Source organism: Podarcis erhardii (assembly GCF_964252035.2).
Source record: "Podarcis erhardii genome assembly, chromosome: 15".
Taxonomy (NCBI): domain Eukaryota; kingdom Metazoa; phylum Chordata; class Lepidosauria; order Squamata; family Lacertidae; genus Podarcis; species Podarcis erhardii.
The window spans coordinates 7994004-8013142 of record NC_138505.1 but is presented as its reverse complement, the minus strand read 5'-3'; the positions used below and the strand labels follow the sequence as shown (position 1 = coordinate 8013142).

At 50.1% G+C, this 19139-nt stretch overlaps 1 protein-coding gene and 1 long non-coding RNA gene across 3 annotated transcripts in view; one reads left to right on the top strand and one right to left on the bottom strand.

The window, feature by feature from the left end:
* Positions 1-19139, bottom strand: part of LOC309330184 — a 182011-nt gene that overhangs the window by 67162 nt on the left and 95710 nt on the right. The window lies entirely within an intron of this gene.
* INTS3 (integrator complex subunit 3) overlaps positions 1-19139 on the top strand; it is a 93105-nt gene that overhangs the window by 58826 nt on the left and 15140 nt on the right. For both annotated transcript variants that reach the window (XM_081840893.1, XM_081840892.1), the window contains exons 17-25: positions 1930-1984; positions 2951-3054; positions 4052-4096; positions 6710-6829; positions 8915-9068; positions 12346-12414; positions 15364-15439; positions 16476-16589; positions 18938-18986. In XM_081840893.1, coding sequence (XP_081697019.1) covers positions 1930-1984; positions 2951-3054; positions 4052-4096; positions 6710-6829; positions 8915-9068; positions 12346-12414; positions 15364-15439; positions 16476-16589; positions 18938-18986 — 786 coding nt within the window. The remainder of the gene's footprint in view (positions 1-1929; positions 1985-2950; positions 3055-4051; positions 4097-6709; positions 6830-8914; positions 9069-12345; positions 12415-15363; positions 15440-16475; positions 16590-18937; positions 18987-19139) is intronic.

The following is a 19139-nucleotide window of genomic DNA, read 5'->3' as shown; positions in this document are numbered from 1 at the left end:
CTGGCATTCCTGTTTCCCCCTGGCATTTGGCTCTTCTTGCTGGATCGTAGCTTTGTCTGAATCTGCTGCGGTGTTCATTTTTTCAGAGGGGGTTAGGGCAGGATTTATCCTTCTTTCATCCTGTTCTTAGATTTCGTTTCATTTCACTTTTAATTTGTATGGCACCTTTCTATATTGCTGTTCACAAGCCGGTTTACAAGATGAAGAAAATGACAAAACAGATGTGCCTGATAACCTGATCCCATACGAAAAAAATGTCATAATAAAACGATTACTTTAAAATAAACAACAATAAAAAATGTCAGTGCAGCTTGCAACAATACACAGCGGTACCTCGGTTTCCGAGTGTCTCGGAACCCAAATGTTTTGGGACCCGAATGCTGAAAATTCGGAAGTAATTGCTTCCGTTCTCGAATGCGCCTTGGAAGTCGGACGGCTTCCGCTGTGTGGTTTTTTCCCTCTTTTTCTCCACTGACTTTGCTGACCGCCCTTTGAGCCCCGGTTGTCGAACGTTTCGGAAGTCAAATGGTCTTCCGGAACGGATTACATTTGACAACCGAGGTACCACTGTATGAACAACAACCAAAAAAACCCATGAAGAAATAGTAAAATGAGTACAAATATGTATTATAGAGTGGTACCTCTGGTTATGTACTTAATTCGTTCCGAAGGTCCGTTCTTAACCTGAAACTGTTCTTAATCTGAAGCACCACTTTAGCTAATGGGGCCTCCTGCTGCCGCTGCACCGCCGCCACGTAATTTCTGTTCTCATCCTGAAGCAAAGTTCTTAACCTGAAGCACTTTTTCTGGGTTAGCGGAGTCTGTAACCTGAAGCGTCTGTAACCCGAGGTACCACTGTACTTAGATGAGCGTTTATAGCGGGGGTGGAGAACCTCAGGCCCAGGGCCCAGATGCGGCCCTCAAAGCCGCTCTGTCAGGCCCCTGGGACTCTCCACATACCATGCTCTCTGGCTGATGTAAGAAGAGCACATCAGCTGTTAGTTGGCAGGCCTCAGCAAATCCCTGCCGTGCCTCCAGCTTGGGAGGCCACCCTCCCAAAATCCCAAACAGGATGTCCTCTCCGGGCTCTGGTGAGGGTCTGCTTGCGAGCCAGGAGGACTCTCCAGGGTGCTCCGCATTTCCAGGATCTGCTTCTGGGTTCCCGGCAGTGGAGAAGTGGCGCACATAAACGGGGAGCAGCCTATATTTGGAGGCATTGCTGCCTCTGGCACCTGCAACTGCGACAGAGAAGGATGTGAAGGACAGGCGAAACCTAAGCAGAGGTTTACTTCTCAATCCAATCCCCTTCCTGCCCACGTCTCACACCTAGCATTTCGGGTCCAAAATGCGGGGAGGCGACTGCCAAAGCGTGGGAACTGGGCTGCCAGCAAGTGGGGCCAAGGCTGCTGGCTCGAGACCTCCACTTGCTCACGACCATGTCTCTCATCGATGATGGGGCTCCAAAGCGGAGCCAATAACAACTTGGATGGCTTTTAAAGGAGGATTAGGAAAACTCATGGAGGCTGCAAATGGCTTCTAGCTGACGCAGCTGCCTTTCCCCTCCTTTCCCTATCAGCTCCTGAGAACCACAAGCGGGGAAAGAACTCCTGTTGTACTCCCAGGTCCTGCATCCCGTCTGGCCTCTGCGAAAACAGGATGCTGGACTAGACGGGCCTGTGGCCTGATCCAGCAACCAGGCTTGTCTCGTGCACAGGTTATTAGATCTTACTTTGGTGGAAGATGTCCAGCTGTTAAAAGCTGGGCAGCTTTCTGCGTCGGTTTTGCTGGGTGTTGCTTACGCTGTTTGAAGATGCTCTCACTGTGCTCCGAGCTCGCTTGGCGTACAAAGCCCCAGTGTTTTCCCCTCCCTTGCTATCTCTCACCCTCTCTCCTTTAACTTGGATTTCCTCTTCTTTTCTCGGCCTGCAGCGACACAGAAGCTCAGTGTGAGGTCATGCAGGAAATCGTGGACCAAGTCTTGGAGGTAACTGCTCCCCTCCTCTTGGGGGAAGGGGGAACATTGGGTGGGTGGGTGGGTGGGTGTTGCTCCTGGAGGGACCCATATAGGGAGTGACAAATGCTAGGTGGGTGCCCTTAATAAGGCCGGTGGCATCTGCCCCTCCAGTCACTAGTTCAGCCCAGGAATTGCCAGGGGAGGTTCGTGGCAGCCACACTGCGGTGAGGTTTTCTCACTGCTGTCAGAAGAAGGGAGACAAGGGCCGTGTTCGCACGGCACATTTAAAGGGCTATGATACCACTTTAAACCGGCACAGCTTCCCCTGCAAAGAATCCTGGGAGCTGTAGTTCATTAAGGGTGCTGAAAGTTGCTAGAAGACCACCCCATTCCTCTCCCAGAACTACAATTCCCAGAGTTCCCTGGGAAGAGGGATTGTCTGTTAAGCCATGCTGGGAATTGCAGCTCTGTGAGGGGGATAGAGGTCTCCTAACAAGTCTTAACAAACAACAGACTCCGGGATTCTTGGCGGGGAAGGATCCCAACTGTTGAGAGTGGTATGGCACTTTAAATGTCTGGCCTGACTTGGTCTACATGCCATGCATTTAAAGCCCATTTATGCCCCCTCCCCAGAGTATCCTGGGATACTGTAGTTTAAGGGTGATAGGTAGGAATGGGAGCTCTGAGAGGGGCGAGTTCCCAGGATCCTTTGCAGGGGGAATGGGTGTATTCAGTCTCTAAATTAGCAGATGGGGACTGGTTGCTTTTCTAAAGCGTGCCTGCAACATTTTCTAATGGCACCCCAAACCCATCCACCCTGAGCGCCGGCAGCGAAATGGCTCCTCATCCCAATATTGGGCTAGGCTTTAGTGACACCTGATTGCTGCCGCTGCCACCGTCCCCCACCCAGTCTGGACAGGTGTCACAGTGGGGACGGTGGCAGTGCCCTGGCCTGTTGCCAAATTTCACATCGTTCCATTTTCCTCTTCCGCACAGGAGGATTTCGACCAGGAGCAGCTGTCGGTCCTCGCTTCCTGCTTGCAGGAGCTCTTCAAAGTTCACTTCCGCGGAGAGGTCCTGCCGGAAGAAATCACAGAAGAGTAAGCAGTTTGGGGAGGGGGGGGGCAGTTTTCTGTTCTAGCTGGTCCTTCTGTTCTGCAAGCGTGCAAAGGAATTCCTGAAGGACCCAGCCCAGGCATGGAACAAATTGCACCTGGGGACTTCTCATTGTGGGGTATCAGGTTGGCCACTGTGAGAAAAGGATTCAGGGCTAGGTGGGCCCCTGGCCTGATCCAGCAGCTGAGATTTTCTTGCCTTCTCATGAGTAACAGTGAGGGAGGGCTCTGGCCTTCACATTCTGCCTATCCAGCAGCCGGGCTGTTCTAAGGCCGTTGTTGTTATTATTATTATTATTATTAACATTTTATTTTTATTGATATGCATCAAAAAGATATGCAAACGTTTATACCCAATACCAGTATAAAATAAATATTTTTAAAATCTAATTAAAAAGAAACAGGAGCAGAGAGAAGGAAGAAGGAAAAAGAGAAACAGAAGAAAGAAAATGAAAATAAAATATAAAGGGGTGGGAAAGGGGAGGGAAGAAAAAGGTGACAAGGCTTCTGATTCCCTGTCAGCTAAATATTATAACCTGTTCAAAGTATTCACTCAACTTGACATCCAACTGTTTTGTTTTCTACAAACTAATATTTTTTCACTCTTCAAATCCAGTTATTACAAGTTCATTTTCTCTTTCACACAAAAAGTCCATAAGACGTTTCCAATCCTTAATAAATGTCCGTAATGATTTTTCTCTGATTAAACATGTTAACTTTGCCATCTCAGCAAAGTCCAATAATTTTATCATTCCTCCATAGTCAGTAGGGCTGTATCTTTCCATTTTTATGTATGTAACAATCTCGCTGCTCTAATCATATATTGAAGTAATATTCCATACCTCTTCTTATGGAGTGGGGATTTGAACCCTGGTCTCCCCCAGGTCCTAGTCTGACGCTCTAACCACTACACCACACTGGCTGTGGTTGACCCGGTGTGCCTATTTCTCCTGACACACGCTCCCTCTCTTTTTCCCTGCAGGTCTCTAGAGGAATCCGTGGGGAAGCCACTTTACCTAATATTTAGGTGAGTCTCACGCTTTCTGTCCTCTCCATTCTGATTTTGAAGCCGCCGAGCCCAAGATGGGGGACTAGACAGGCCTTTGGCCTGTTCCTGCAGCCAGGCTCTTCTTTAGTTCTCATGTCCCTCAATTTCAGTTGCCAAAGGGCAGGCAGCAGAAAAGGGCTGCTTCTTCGCGGCCTCTTCATCTGGTTGGTTGCTGTGGGAATTGCGGGTGGATTAGGTGTTGACCTTTGGTCTGACCAGCATGGGGGTTCTTCAGGTGTCCCTTTGACTGGGTACAGGTGGGCTTCCAAGATTGGGGGAGTCCAGGTTCCAGGGGAGACTTGAACACCCCACAGTACTTCATTTTTAAAATAATAATAAAAACAAACCAGAGTTTTCTCCAACTTCTTGTGGCCATGATCTCAAAAACACAAGAGTACCATGGCTTTCTGTTCTTCAAAAGTACCATGGCTAGCTGTTCTTCAAGAGTACCATGGCTTGCTGTTCCTCAAGACTACCATGGCTTGCTGTTCCTCAAGACTACCATGGCTAGCTGTTCTTCAAAAGTACCATGGGTAGCTGTTCTTCAAGAGTACCATGGCTAGCTGTTCTTTCAAGTATACCATGGCTAGCTGTTCTTCAAGAGTACCATGGCTAGCTGTTCTTCAAGAGTACCATGGCTAGCTGTTCTTCAAGAGTACCATGGCTAGCTGTTCTTCAAAAGTACCATGGCTAGCTGTTCTTCAAGAGTACCATGGCTAGCTGTTCTTCAAGAGTACCATGGCTAGCTGTTCTTCAAGAGTACCATGGCTAGCTGTTCTTCAAGAGTACCATGGCTAGCTGTTCTTCAAGAGTACCATGGCTAGCTGTTCTTCAAAAGTACCATGGCTAGCTGTTCTTCAAGAGTACCATGACTAGCTGTTCTTCAAGAGTACCATGGCTAGCTGTTCTTTCAGGTATACCATGGCTAGCTGTTCTTCAAGAGTACCATGGCTAGCTGTTCTTCAAGAGTACCATGGCTAGCTGTTCTTTCAAGTATACCATGGCTAGCTGTTCTTCAAGAGTACCATGGCTAGCTGTTCTTTCAAGTATACCATGGCTAGCTGTTCTTCAAGAGTACCATGGCTAGCTGTTCTTCAAGAGTACCATGGCTAGCTGTTCTTCAAGAGTACCATGGCTAGCTGTTCTTCAAAAGTACCATGACTAGCTGTTCTTCAAAAGTACCATGGCTAGCTGTTCTTCAAGAGAACCATGGCTAGCTGTTCTTCAAGAGAACCATGGCTTGCTGTTCTTCAAGACTACCATGGCTAGCTGTTCTTCAAAAGTACCATGGCTAGCTGTTCTTCAAGACTACCATGGCTAGCTGTTCTTCAAGAGTACCATGGCTTGCTGTTCTTTCAGGTATACCATGGCTAGCTGTTCTTCAAGAGTACCATGGCTAGCTGTTCTTCAAGAGTACCATGGCTAGCTGTTCTTTCAGGTATACCATGGCTAGCTGTTCTTCAAGAGTACCATGGCTAGCTGTTCTTTCAAGTATACCATGGCTAGCTGTTCTTCAAGAGTACCATGGCTAGTTGTTCTTCAAGAGTACCATGGCTAGCTGTTCTTCAAGAGTACCATGGCTAGCTGTTCTTCAAGAGTACCATGGCTAGCTGTTCTTCAAGAGTACCATGGCTAGCTGTTCTTCAAGAGAACCATGGCTAGCTGTTCTTCAAGAGAACCATGGCTAGCTGTTCTTCAAAAGTACCATGGCTAGCTGTTCTTCAAGAGAACCATGGCTAGCTGTTCTTCAAGAGAACCATGGCTTGCTGTTCTTCAAGACTACCATGGCTAGCTGTTCTTCAAAAGTACCATGGCTTGCTGTTCTTCAAGAGTACCATGGCTTGCTGTTCTTCAAGACTACCATGGCTAGCTGTTCTTCAAAAGTACCATGGCTAGCTGTTCTTCAAGAGAACCATGGCTTGCTGTTCTTCAAGACTACCATGGCTAGCTGTTCTTCAAGAGTACCATGGCTTGCTGTTCTTCAAGAGTACCATGGCTTGCTGTTCCTCAAGACTACCATGGCTAGCTGTTCTTTCAAGTATACCATGGATAGCTGTTCTTCAAGAGTACCATGACTAGCTGTTCTTTCAAGTATACCATGGCTTGCTGTTCTTCAAGAGAACCATGGTTTGCTGTTCCTCAAGACTACCATGGCTAGCTGTTCTTTCAAGTATACCATGGATAGCTGTTCTTCAAGAGTACCACGGCTTGCTGTTCTTCCTACTAGCTGCTGCCAAGCGACAGCTATGGGAGAGAAAGCCCAGACAGCAGAGCTGATGGAGCAGCCCTGCTTCCCTTCTCTCCCTTTTCTGCAGCCTGATGGAGAGAGTAGCCCCCCGATGGAGCATGGCTGTAGCACACCGTAGCCGTTTTCGGTTGGAAGGGCCCTGGGTGCGAGAGTGCAAGGGTCTGGGTGCGAAACCTGCTGGATAGACGTCCCCAGTGCTTAAGGCACAAAATGGCATATCCCTTTGGAATCTCAGCCTGGACTGTAAAAGCACAACACACCCACACACATACACACTGTGGTTGTGGGGTTGTCTTTGATCCTAACCCAGTACAGCATCAGCCTCCCTTCCTGCCCCCTTCCAGGAACCTCTGCCAGATGCAGGAGGATAACAGCAGCTTCTCCGTGCTCCTGGATCTGTTGTCAGAGCTCTACCAGAAGCAGCCCAAGATCGGTTACCACCTTCTCTACTACCTAAAAGCCAGGTGAGAGCACAAACAATCAGCGAGCCTGGAAAAGAGGGAAGTCTTGGGAAACTTCCTAAGTCAGGGATGGGGGGCGTTGTATGTAAATGCACAGCACACCCATTTCCACACATGCACACCCCTCCCTGTCATCCGTCCAGGAAAGCAAGAGACTGGCGCCAAACAGAGACAGGGGCATGGCTTGGGGAGAGTTCCGAGGCCCAGACAGAGTGGCCTGGAGGGCCGCATTCAACCTCATCTAGTGAGATCGTGGCCGGGACAGGCAGTGGGGAGGAAACCTCACATCTCACCGCTTTCCACTGTGAGCCATCACATCCACACACCATGCATTTTGAGGGTGTGGCTTCCCACACCCCTCCCAAAAAATCCTGGGAACCGTAGTTTGCCACTCATTGAGCAACAGTTCTCAGCGTTCGCGAACTACAGTTCCCAAGAGTCCTTGCAGGGGGGAGGTGTGTGTTTTAATGCATGGTGTGGACATTTTCCTTTGGCCCGTCATAACATAGTCCCCGGGCAAAGCACATACAGCACACATGGGGTGAACTTCCAACCCTCTAGATGTTGCTGAACCCCCAGCAGCTGGCGGCCCAGGGATGATGGTTGTGATGTACTGTATTTTTCACCCCATAAGATGCACCTAGTTTTTAGAGGGGGAATGCAAGAAAAGAAATATTCTTTAAAGGGAGTGCTAAGCAGAGCCTGTATGCATCCCAGGCTCTGCTCAGCGCTCCCTTTAATGAGCTGCGTGGAGCGTGTGTGCGGCGCTTGCAGGCTTTTCCCCGAGGAGGGAGAAGCGCAGCCCGTCACTGACAGGTTGCCCTTCTCCCTCCTCGGGAAAAAGCCCCCAAGAGCCGCACACACGCTCCGTGCGGCTCTTTAAATGGAGCTCGGCTCTTGCTGGCTTTTGTAGGAGGTGGGGGAAGGGACAGAGTGCGGCTAAGCCAGAAGCTAGAACAGCGAGAAGGAGTGCAGCGCAGCTTCTGGGATAGCTACGCAGCCTGCATTCGCTCCATAAGACGCACACACATTTCCCCTTACTTTTTAGGAGGGGAAAAGTGTGTCTTATAGAGCGAAAAATACGGTGTTCCAGCAATGTACAAAAAGCCAAGGGATGCCCCCTACCTGCAGCATGTGGTATCCCTGAATGATACCTAGACGGCGTCGTTCTGCCATTTTGGGAGCAAGGGAGAAGACAAGGTTGGGGTGGAGAGTTCAGAAAGGACCAGAAGTTCGGCAGGCAGGGCTCCACGCAGCTCGGGGTCAAGGCTTTAGGGCCGCCGGGACAAATTTGGCACAAGAGGAGAAGGTCAGATCTCAGCACCAAGAAAACCAGCTTGAGCTCTCGCGTCTCAGGCACCTGCTCCTTCTGCACAGTGGAACGGGTTCTGCTCCTTTTTTAAAAAAACAACATAATTTTTATTAACAGGCCAATCCAATCACATTATTTCCAAATCATATTACTTCCAAATTATACAGCCAGATTTTTAAATTTTGTTGGGGGTACCCTTACATCAAGCTCCGAACGAGAATCAAAACATCACTTCTGTTACTGCTTTTATCAGACGATTCTATCCAGCTCTGTCCAGATAGTCTCTTTATTACTTCTTCATCTTCTTGTTGTTATCATGTATTCCTTTCTTTGCAATCTCTGATAATCTTCGCAAGCAGGTTAGGAACAAACAACATCTGCGTGGATTTTGCACACTCCAAAAGTCATATCTCATAAGGACAGCCGCCATTCCTCCCCATCTTCAAATATTTATCCTCGGTCCATCCTATTAATTTTCCCAAGCTTGCCACATATATCACAAAGGGGCTCTGCCAGGTTATCACATTCAATCCATCATCTACATCCCAATGACCCTGGTCCTCCTCCCCTCGTCTTTCTTCGACAAGCCTGTCTTAGCAAGACACCATTAACAACTGTGTCATAGAATTTTCCTTCCGCACTCCATATTTACCAGTCCTCTCTCCGCTCAAGAATTCACTCCACACAGCTCTTAAATTCTTGCTTGCGATTAGTGCTCCTTTACTGGCTCACTTGTCTCTTCCCCCTCCATTTTCTTCTCTTAAAAAACATTTCAGCAAAGCAGCGGCCGGCAAGATGAACCTCTACGAGTCCTTTGCCCAGGCCACGCAGCTGGGCGACCTGCACACCTGCCTGATGATGGACATGAAGGCTTGCCAGGAGGACGATGTCCGGCTTCTCTGCTTCCTCACTCCTTCCATATACACTGAGGTGAGACCCAGAGGGAGAGGTGGCAAAGGCTGCCCTATCTCTGCACCCCCTTTGGAAACTCAGACTGGACTCGGCTCTGCTACCCCGTCATCTCACTCTGGTTGTGCAACAGGAAAAAAAGCGAGCTTCCTATCACAGATGGATGCGACCAGTTTGGTAACATTCTGCCCCAGGAGCATGTAGAACCTGCGGCCCTCCAGCTGTTGCTGGACTCCATCTCCCATCATCCCTGACCGTGCTGGTTGGGGCTGATGGGAGATGGTGTTTCAACAATAGCTAGAGGGGGCCACGGTCTCCCCATCCCTGCTTTGCGCCTCTGTAAGTGCATTTAATACGTGATCCCTGATTGGCTTGGACAGGGGTCTAGGAAAGGATGGTGAACCTGTGGCCCTCCAGATGTTTCTGGACTCCCATCATCCATGACCATGATGGTTGGGTCTGATGGGAATTGCAGGCTCACTAACAGCTAGAGAGGGCCATGGTCTCCCCATCGCTACTTTGCACTGTAAGTGCCTCGGTCCAGTATCTCTGAAGGAGCGAATCACCCCCATCGTTCTACCCGGACACTGAGATCCAGCGCCGAGGGCCTTCTGGCAGTTCCCTCACTGCAAGAAGGCAAGTTACAGGGAACCAGGCAGAGGGCCTTCTCGGTAGTGGCACCTGCGGAACGCCCTCCCACCAGATGTCAAAGAGAACAACAACTACCAGACTTTTAGAAGACATCTGAAGGCAGCCCTGTTCAGGGAAGCATTTAATGTTTGATGCATTACAGTATTTTAATGTTTTGTTGGAAGCCATCCAGTGTGGCTGGGGAAGCCCAGCCAGATGGGTGGGGTATTATTATTATTATTAATAATAAGGGATCCCTGATTGGCTAGTAGAGGTGTCTAGGAGAGGGTGGAGAACCTGTGGACTCCCAACTCCATCATCCCTGACCATTGGCAGCACCGGTTTCTGGGACTGATGGGAGTTGGAGTCCGACAGCATCCAGAGGCCTCCCCAGATAACAGCGACCCCTAGCATTTTTCGTGCTCGCCTTTTCTTTCGAGGCAGGTCTCCTTAAGGCCCCGCCCTCTCCCCTTTTCTCTACCAGGACCTTTGCTTCCCTTCCACCCTCCTACACTGCTTCCCCCGGTGTGTTTTTATCACGTGCTCCTTGAGCGATCGCATATGCCTCGCAGACCCCGAGCCATCTCTGGACACGGCCGGGCTCCGGGGAGGTTTTACGCTGCCTGTTCTCCAGGCCGTTAGGTTTAATGAAACGTTTTATTGCTTCCATCGCTCAGCAGCCGACAGGCCAGCAGGGCGGGGCGAAGCCCTTGTTTGCCAAAGGCCTTTCCCCCAGAACAACCAGACCGCATTATCCTCTGCAGCCACTGGCTTTACCCCTTTTCAGCACGGCAACCTCGTTGCCTTTTTCCTTCCCGTTGCCGGTCTATCGCTCTGCTCTCTTTGGTCCTCGGGGGAAGGACCCGTAGCTCAGTGGAAAAGCATTTTCTTTGGACACAGAAAGTCCCAGGATCTGCCCCTGGCATTGCCAGGTAGGGCTGGGAATGTCCCCTGCTGGAAAGTCCTGGAGAGCGGAGACAATACTGAACTTGATGGACCCAGTGGTCTAAGGTATCTCCCTATGTTCCTCTTGACTAGAAGCTCAGGGTTTGGGTTTCTTTTAGGGCTGTGGCTCCATGGCATCTTAGAATGAATGACTCTCATCCAGGCATGGAGGCAGAGCCTAGCCATTGTGGCGGGTGGCCCTCGATAGCCTCCAGAGATTTGTCCCATCCATTTCCTCCACTTAAACTGAGAGACTTTCCCCCAGGCATTACACAGCACAAAACCTCCAGATTAAAACATGGTGAACCAAAGGCCTATATCGCCTAACAGACTTCTATAAAAATAACAAACCCTTGTCAACACAAGACATACGAGACAAACTAGAGGATACCCAAATGCCCTGGTTAACACATCACCAATTACACGCCCTCTTAAACAACCCAGTAGTAAAATCAGCGGCAACTAGTCCCCTGGCAACCTTCGAAAACCTCCTCCTAACAACAAAGGGACACGACAAAGGGATGGTATCCGCAATATACAAAATACTACCCCCAAAACCCCACGAACCCCCTAAAAACAATGGGAAGACGACATAGTTCTGCCACTCAAGCTAGAGGGAGAGAACGACGACCTCTCTGCAAAGCGGGAGAGTTGTCGCCACATCTAAAACCGTTTTTTTGTCTTTGCGTTGCTGGTGTTGCGCTTCCTGTTTCGAATGGAGTTGCAAGTGTCAAGAGTCCCCTGCCCCCCCCCCCCCCGTCTCTGGCACCTGTTTCAGAAAGTGAAGCAGCTTTGCCAACAAATTGCCTTGGGCTTTGCCCTGTACGGTTCTCATTTCTTCTCTCTCTTGCTGTCCCCTATTGCAATACAAGGTCAAGCCAGCTACACCCAGCCTGTGGCGCCCCCTGCTGTACATAGTGGACAGGATCACAGGCCTCTGTGTAGTCCGGGATTGGGCTGGGTGCTTTGGCCAGTTTTAACCATTTTTAAATATTGAGAAGCTGGTTTTGCTAGTTCAGGACCTTTTATTTATTCTTCCATTAATAATAATAGTAATTATTATTATTGATATTATTTTATTTATACCCCGCCCTCCCCGGCCAGAGCCGGGTTCAGGGCGGATAACACCAGTAAAATTACAATAAAAACATAATGGGGGGTAACCCAATTTAAAATACGGGTTAAAATACAATTTAAAATGCTGCCTCATTTTAATAGTAGCTCATAGATCAAAACCATAAGGGGAGGGAAACATAAGGGTCAGACTGAGTCCAAACCACAGGCCAGGCGGAACAGCTCTGTCTTGCAGGCCCTGTGGAAAGATGTCAAGTCCCTCAGGGCCCTAGTCTCTTGTGACAGAGCGTTCCACCAAGTCGGGGCCAATACTGAAAAGGCCTTGGCCCTAGTTGAGACCAATCTAACCACCTTGTGGGACCTCCAAAGTGTTGTCATTTGTGGACCTTAAGGCCCTCCATGGGGCATACCAGGAGAGACGGTCCTGTAGGTACGTGGGTCCTAGACCGCATAGGGCTTTGTATCCTCCACAACTGTGAGAAAGTGCTTGTACTTTTTTTTAACATTCACGAAAACAATATCCCTGCCTGAGTTCGGTTGCCTGCATAAACCGAGCTTCAAAAAGTTGTAACTCGCTGTCTCCTTAGACTGAAAAGCAGCATTAGGTCTGTTGTTGCTTTCCCCTGATTGCCTCTCCCTCTGTCCCAAGTTTCCAGACGAGACCCTGCGGAGCGGGGAGCTGCTGAACATGATTGTGGCCGTCATTGACTCAGCTCAGGTAAGGCCTCTCCTTGTGGTCAGAGCTGGGGGAGCCTGTGTGCTTGCTGTCCTTTGCTCCTTCAAGAGCTGCCTCCAGGTATTGTGTCAATGCAGCCAGTTATTGTGTCAATGCAGCCAGGCACACTGCATTGTTTCAGAGGCAGAACTGGGAGGAGATCCTCCAAACAGAGACGTTCGATTAGCGGTCAGCCCCATCCTCTCTCCCAAAGCAAGGATGGAGGACATGTGGCCTTCCATATGTGGTTGGATTGTACCTCCCATCATCCTGGCCATTGGCCCTGCAGGCTGGGGCCGATGATAGCTGGAATCCAATAATATCTGAAAGGCCACACATTCCCTTTCTCTGCTAACACCTCTAAGCACATTGGTTGGGACATGTGTCTAGGAGCCTGTGGGGCCCTCTAGATCAGTGTTTCTCAACCTCTGGGTCCCCAGACATTGTTGGACTACAATTCCCGTCATTCCTAGCCAGCATGACCAGTGGTCAGGGATGGTGGGAGTTGTAGTCCAACAACATCTGGGGACCCACAGGTTGAGAACCGCTGCTCTAGATGTTTCTGAACTGCAACTCCCATCATCCACCATCAGCCATGCTGGTTATTGGGCATTGGAGTCAAACAGCGTCTGGAGCGCTGCCTGCCTCTGTGGGTGGAGAGACTGATGACTGGGATGGGCCTGTTCTTTCTGGGAGTAGATCAGACTAGATTGGCCTCCGCTCTCCCACTCCCAGCCCCGGCCAGCCTCCCGGACCACGGGCAGATGTTGCATGCCTTGCTGCGTGGATGGGCAGTGTTTTTATCCATTCTATTTATTGCAGTTATGTTCCACCTTTCATTTAAGGAGCTCGAGGTTCTCTCTCCCCAATGTTATCTGCACAAACAACCCTGTTTGTTAGGTTAGGGCGAGAGACCGACTGGCCCAAGATTGCCCCGCATCTTTCATGGCTGAGCGGGGATTCGAACCCTGTGCGCGCGGATCGCAGTCTGACATGCTAACCACTATGTTGCTTCTTAACCTCTGGCTGCATTCGCACCATAAAAAGCACCCAGGCACACCCCAGCAAGGAATCCTGGGAATTGTAGTTTGCTAAAGGGTGCTGTCAACCTTTAACAAGGGACGCAGGTGGCAGGGATGCGGGTGGTGCTGTGGGTTAAACCACAGAGCCTAGGACTTGCTGATCAGAAGGTCAGCAGTTCGAATCCCCGTGACGGGGTGAGCTCCTGTTGCTCTGTCCCAGCTCCTGCCAACCTAGCAGTTCGAAAGCACGTCAAAGTGCAAGTAGATAAATAGGTACCACTCCAGCGGGAAGGTAAACGGCGTTTCCCTGCGCTGCTCTGGTTCGCCAGAAGCGGCTTAGTCCTGCTAGCCACATGACCCGGAAGCTCCCTCGGCCAGTAAAGCGAGATGAGCGCCACAACCCCAGAGTCGGTCACAACTGGACTTAATGGTCAGGGGTCCCTTTACCTTTTACCTTTAAGGGGTGCTGGCAGTTGTATGTAAGAGATAGACTACAATTCCCATGATTCTTTGCTGGGGTGTGTGTGGTTGCTTCAAAGGCATGGTGTGAACACAGCCACAGAGAGAGCCATAGGGAGAGATCTTCTCCTGATGGCGACTGGTTCAGCTCTGTATCAGTCCGGGGCTACACGGGAGCCCTTTCTCCAGACACCCAGAGCATGGCCTTGTCAAAAACAAAGAAAAAAGCATGGGCCTCTGCACATGCCCCAGGCGCCCTTCTTTTTGCCATGGAGACCCTGCAGCCGACTCTTCTTCCCCCAGCCCTGATCTCCAGGCCAGAGGGCTGGACACCCACCTTGCAGGCCTCTTCCCCATTTCCCAGAAATTGTAACAGCGCCAGAACAGAGCTCTGGGCTAAAGAGCCCCCTGAGAGAGCAGGCCTGGCGGTGTGGTGCCAATGCTAATAGGTTGCCATGGTGCCCGTTTGGAGTGACCCAAAAATAGCCAAAGTGGGAGAGGTTGTGTGTGTGTGTGTGTGTGTGTGTGTGTGTGTGTGTGTGTCTTGGCAGGCAGTACTTTTGCCTCATGCGTGTTGCCTCTGAGCCTGGTTGGGCCTACATACAGGCTGTTTCCCAAAAATAAACCTTTGTCTCCCCTAATATATCCGTATCAGCTTCGTTCATCAAGCGCTCTCTTTCCCATGCCAGCTTTGGGACGGCTGGGTCTCTTGGGCAGGTTTTCCTGGCCAGGGCAGACTGCGAGATGGTATCGCATGTGGGAAAGGGTGGGAGGCCCCCCTCCCACCTGATCTGACCCCTTGCTGGGCTCCTACCCTATTCCGGATGTTCCCAGCCGAACCCCTGCCCACCTTGGTGCCTTTCCCAGCCCTGCCTCAGTTTCCATCACTCGTCCCTTTCTCTCATTTCCCCCCACATCCTGCTTCGTTGGTTCCTTGGCTGCATTGTGGGGCCAGTGGGGAAAGGTGGAAGTGGTGTGTGGGTGTGTGCGTGGAAATTAAGGGTGTCAGAAGACTTTGTGGACATTTGGTGTATTCATACTGTAGCATTTTCTCCCTGCCGACGAAGAAGACTTAGGCTGCATTTGCACAGTATAACAACTTTGAGCTGATCCTCAAAAAAACGGGGCTTTTCCCCTTTGCAAAAAAAGCTGCACAACTGTGAGCTGATCCCCCCCCCAAAAAAATGAGGCTTTCCCCCTCTAAAAACAAGGTGCCTCTTATGGAGCGACAAATGCGGTAGATCCACACTGAAGGATGCTCGGCTCAGGCAAGGTGGTGTGAGCCCCCTCGAGTCAAGGTTCCACTTTTAGATGCATGTTTCATTTACCATATAGGGCAGCTTTTAGTTTCTCCCTATCTTCCTAATGCATATTTCACGTTCCTGCGTTTCTCTTCCGCTGCGACCTGCGCCTGGTGGCCTTGTTCCTAAACCTGTGAGTCTGACTCCCGCTCTCTCTCTGTTCTCCCCAGCTCCAGGAATTAGTCTGCCACGTTATGATGGGCAACTTGGTGATGTTTCGGAAGGACTCCGTCCTCAATATTCTGAGTGAGTTGGGCTCGGCGGGGGAGAGGTGCCAAAAAACAAAGTCTTGGTTAAAAGGGGGGGGGGATAAGGAGTGTGTTTAGATAGACCCTTCCGCTCTTTCTATAGTAGTGGTTAGAGTGCTGGGCTAGGACCTGGGAGACCTGGGTTCAAATCCTCCCTCATCCGTGAAGCTCACTGGGAGGACATTGGGGTCCAGTTTATCATTTCTGAGCCTCGCAAGGTGGTTCCCAGGGTGGGCAGTGGGATTACTTGGGGGGCACAAAGAGGCGAGGGGTGGCAGAGGGCACCAGAAGTGCCAGTGACTTATCAGACTTTGAAAAGCTGGTATCATATAACTGAATCAAGCTCATCTGGTTTGTTGAATTAAGTTAAATCATGTGAATTGGATTTTGAATGAATGCACAATTAATTGCCCCTGTTTCGAATTTCATTGTGTTACCATCTTCCTTAGTGGGATGTGGAAACCCAGAGAATCCTTTTTATAGGGTAGGGGGCACTGGGGGTGAGTTTATGGAACCAAGTAGACGGTGGCCCTGCAAAGGTTTGGGAGCCCTGCATTAAATACAGTGGTACCTCTGGATGCGAACGGGATCCGTTCCGGAGCCCTGTTTGCATCCTGAGTAGAACGTAACATGCGTCTGCGCGTGCGCAGGTCACGTTTCGCCGCTTCCGTTCATGCACGTGATATCATTTTGAGCATCTACACATGCGCGAGCGGCGAAACTCGGAAGTAATGTGTTCTGTTACTTCTGGGTTGCCGTGGAGCGTAACCTGAAAACACTCAACCTGAAGCATATTTAACCCGAGGTATGACTGTAATAATAATAATGCTGCTGCTGATGATGATGATGATGATTGTTTGTTTGTTCCTAAAAATATTCATATGCTGCTGTTGGTAAAGAAAAAGAAAAAATCAGAGCGGTTACAATTATGCATGAAACAATGCAAGACACTGTGAACTGAGTTGCCCTGCCACGTTTTTGACAGCCAGGCTCTTTCCTGTCTTCCCTCTTTCCCCCTTGCCCACTTTTTCCAGTTCAGAGCTTGGAGTGGGAGACCTTTGAGCAATACTGCACGTGGCAGCTGTTTCTGGCCCACAACATCCCCCTGGAGACCATCATCCCCATCCTCCAGCATCTCAAGTATAAAGGTGAGCGTCGCCCGAGCATCCTCTCCACTGGCCATTGCAGGGTTAGGAGGGATGCACAGCCAGGCAAAGTAGGAATGTTTCCCCACCCTATTTAAATTCCTCCCAAAAGCCAGCAATGAGGGAGGTGGATAGAACTCACCGGGCAGGCCGTTTTGCAAATGTGGGAGCCGCCACCGAGAAGGCCCTGTCACAGGTCAATGCCAACCAGGTTGCTCGCTCACTAATTGCAGGGTCTGAGATGGTTGATATTGGGGGAAGATTCTAGTCCTCATTGAGGAAGGCTCACCTATAGGTACTTGGGTCCCGGGCCGTTTAGGGCTTTGCTTACGTAGACCATTTCTGTTCCGCTTAGTATAGGAATATCTCTCTAAGCGGCATGTGACAAACTAAAGCAGGAACAGCACAAAACACCCAATAAAACAATTACCGTATTTTTCGCTCTATAAGACACACTTTTCCCCCTCCAAAAATTAAGGGGAAATGTGTGTGCGTCTTATGAAGCGAATGCAGGCTCCGTGGCTTCAGTGAAAGGGGTCAGTGCGCACCGACCCCTCTTGCTCTCCAGGCTTCAGGGATAGCTGCCCGAAGCCTCCGGAGTACAGCAGGAGCTCCCGCCGCTCTCCGGAGGCTTCGCGTTGCTTTCACTGAAGCCAGGAGAGCAAGAGGGGTCGGTGCGCACTGATCCCTCTCGCTCGCCTGGCTTCACTTCGCTGGAAAGGCACTGCACAGCTTTCCCTCTCTGCACAGCACCCCTTCAGCGAAGCGGGAGGAGAAGGGGCACTGAGCAGAGAGGGAGAGAATTTTTTTTTCTTGTTCTCCCCCTCTAAAACTAGGTGCGTCTTATGGTCGGGTGTGTCTTATAGAGCGAAAAATACGGTAATACAAATTACAAATACACCTATACTCCATTGGACGGACCTCCTCAATCTCCTGGCCTTTTACCCAGGACTCCATCCACCCTGACTCCATCCACCTGGTGCCCAAACATACTGGCAGAACACCCCCCCCCAAAAAAACCAAAAAAAACTCGCACCCTGGGAGGGATCCTGGGACCTGCTGGGATCCGTTACTCTAGATTTCCTTTCATGGAGCCCTTTCCTTTCATGTGACCAAGTCCATCGCTGACGATGGTTGACAAGAAGGATGTAGTCACACATTGGAAAACACTGCCCAATGGCACCAACAAGCGTGTGCGTTTGCCGCTATTTATTCTATTTATTATGTTTTCATACCGAGAGCCAGTGTGGCGTAGTGGTTTTCAGAGGCAGGGCTCAGCTCCAGAATACTTGAAGGAAGAAACGGTTCAGGTTTTCCCTGAGGAGACACTGTGTGTGTTTCTTTCCTCATGCATCCTGATATGTCATGGATTAAGAGCCACAGGTTTCCATATAATGTGGTGTTCCTTTTCAGATCGTCTTGATTCTCGGCGTCTAGAAATGCATCTCTCCCTAGCTTAATTTCCAGAAGCAGAGACATTGCAGGGTCCATGTCTACCTATCTGTCTAATTAAAGTCTCTATCCTCTCCCTGGTTAGGACCAGGGGGGCTGGGGTTCGAATCCCCACTCAGCCATAAAACTCACCTTGGGCCAGTCACACTCTTTCTCACAGCCTAACCTAATTCACAAGGTCGTTGTGAGGATATAAATCGAGAGGGGGGAGAAGTGCGTTCACCACCTTGTGTTCCTTGGAGAAAAGGGTTGGATATTATTTATACCCCGCCCTCCCTGGCCAGAGCCAGGCTCAGGGCTGCTAACACCAGTAAAATTACAGTAAAAACATAATTGGGGGGGGGGACAATTTAAAATACAGGTTAAAATGCAATTTAAAATGCAGCCTCATTTTAAAAGTAGCCCATAGAGCAAGACCATAAGGGGAGGGAAACATAAGGGTCAGACTGAGTCCAAACCAAAGGCCAGGCAGAACAGCTCTGTCTTGCAGGCCCTGTGGAAAGATGTCAAGTCCCACAGGGCTCTAGTCTCTTGTGACAGAGCGTTCCACCAAGTCGGGGCCAGTACTGAAAAGGCCCTGGCCCTAGTTGAGACCAATCTAACCACCTTGCGACTTGGGACCTCCAAAGTGTTGTCATTTGTGGACCTTAAGGCCCTCCGCGGGGCAGACCAGGAGAGGTGGTCCCGTAGGCACGTGGTTCCTAGGCCACCCATATGAATGTCATAATAAATTACAAGAATCCAAATCTGTGTGCTGACACTAACATACTGGGCCCAGGCTGAAGGCCACAGCTCTGCTGATGCAGTGGCAAATATAGAGATATATGCTGCCCAGGAGCTCAGAGCTCTGCATCGGAGTTGGTTAGCAGCTGCTTAACAAACCTCTCTCTGCATTTCAGAACACCCTGAGGCGCTTTCCTGCTTATTGCTGCAGCTGAGACGGGAGAAGTAAGTATCCAAAACGCTGTATGTCACAGTTGCCTCAAGTGCCCTTCGAGCGGAGGTGCCTGGCTTCAGGGCTGCATGGGAAGAAAAGGGTCTCTCAGGGAGATGGTTGGCGCCTGCCAAAATACAGGGGTGGCGAGGCAAGGGATGGAGAGA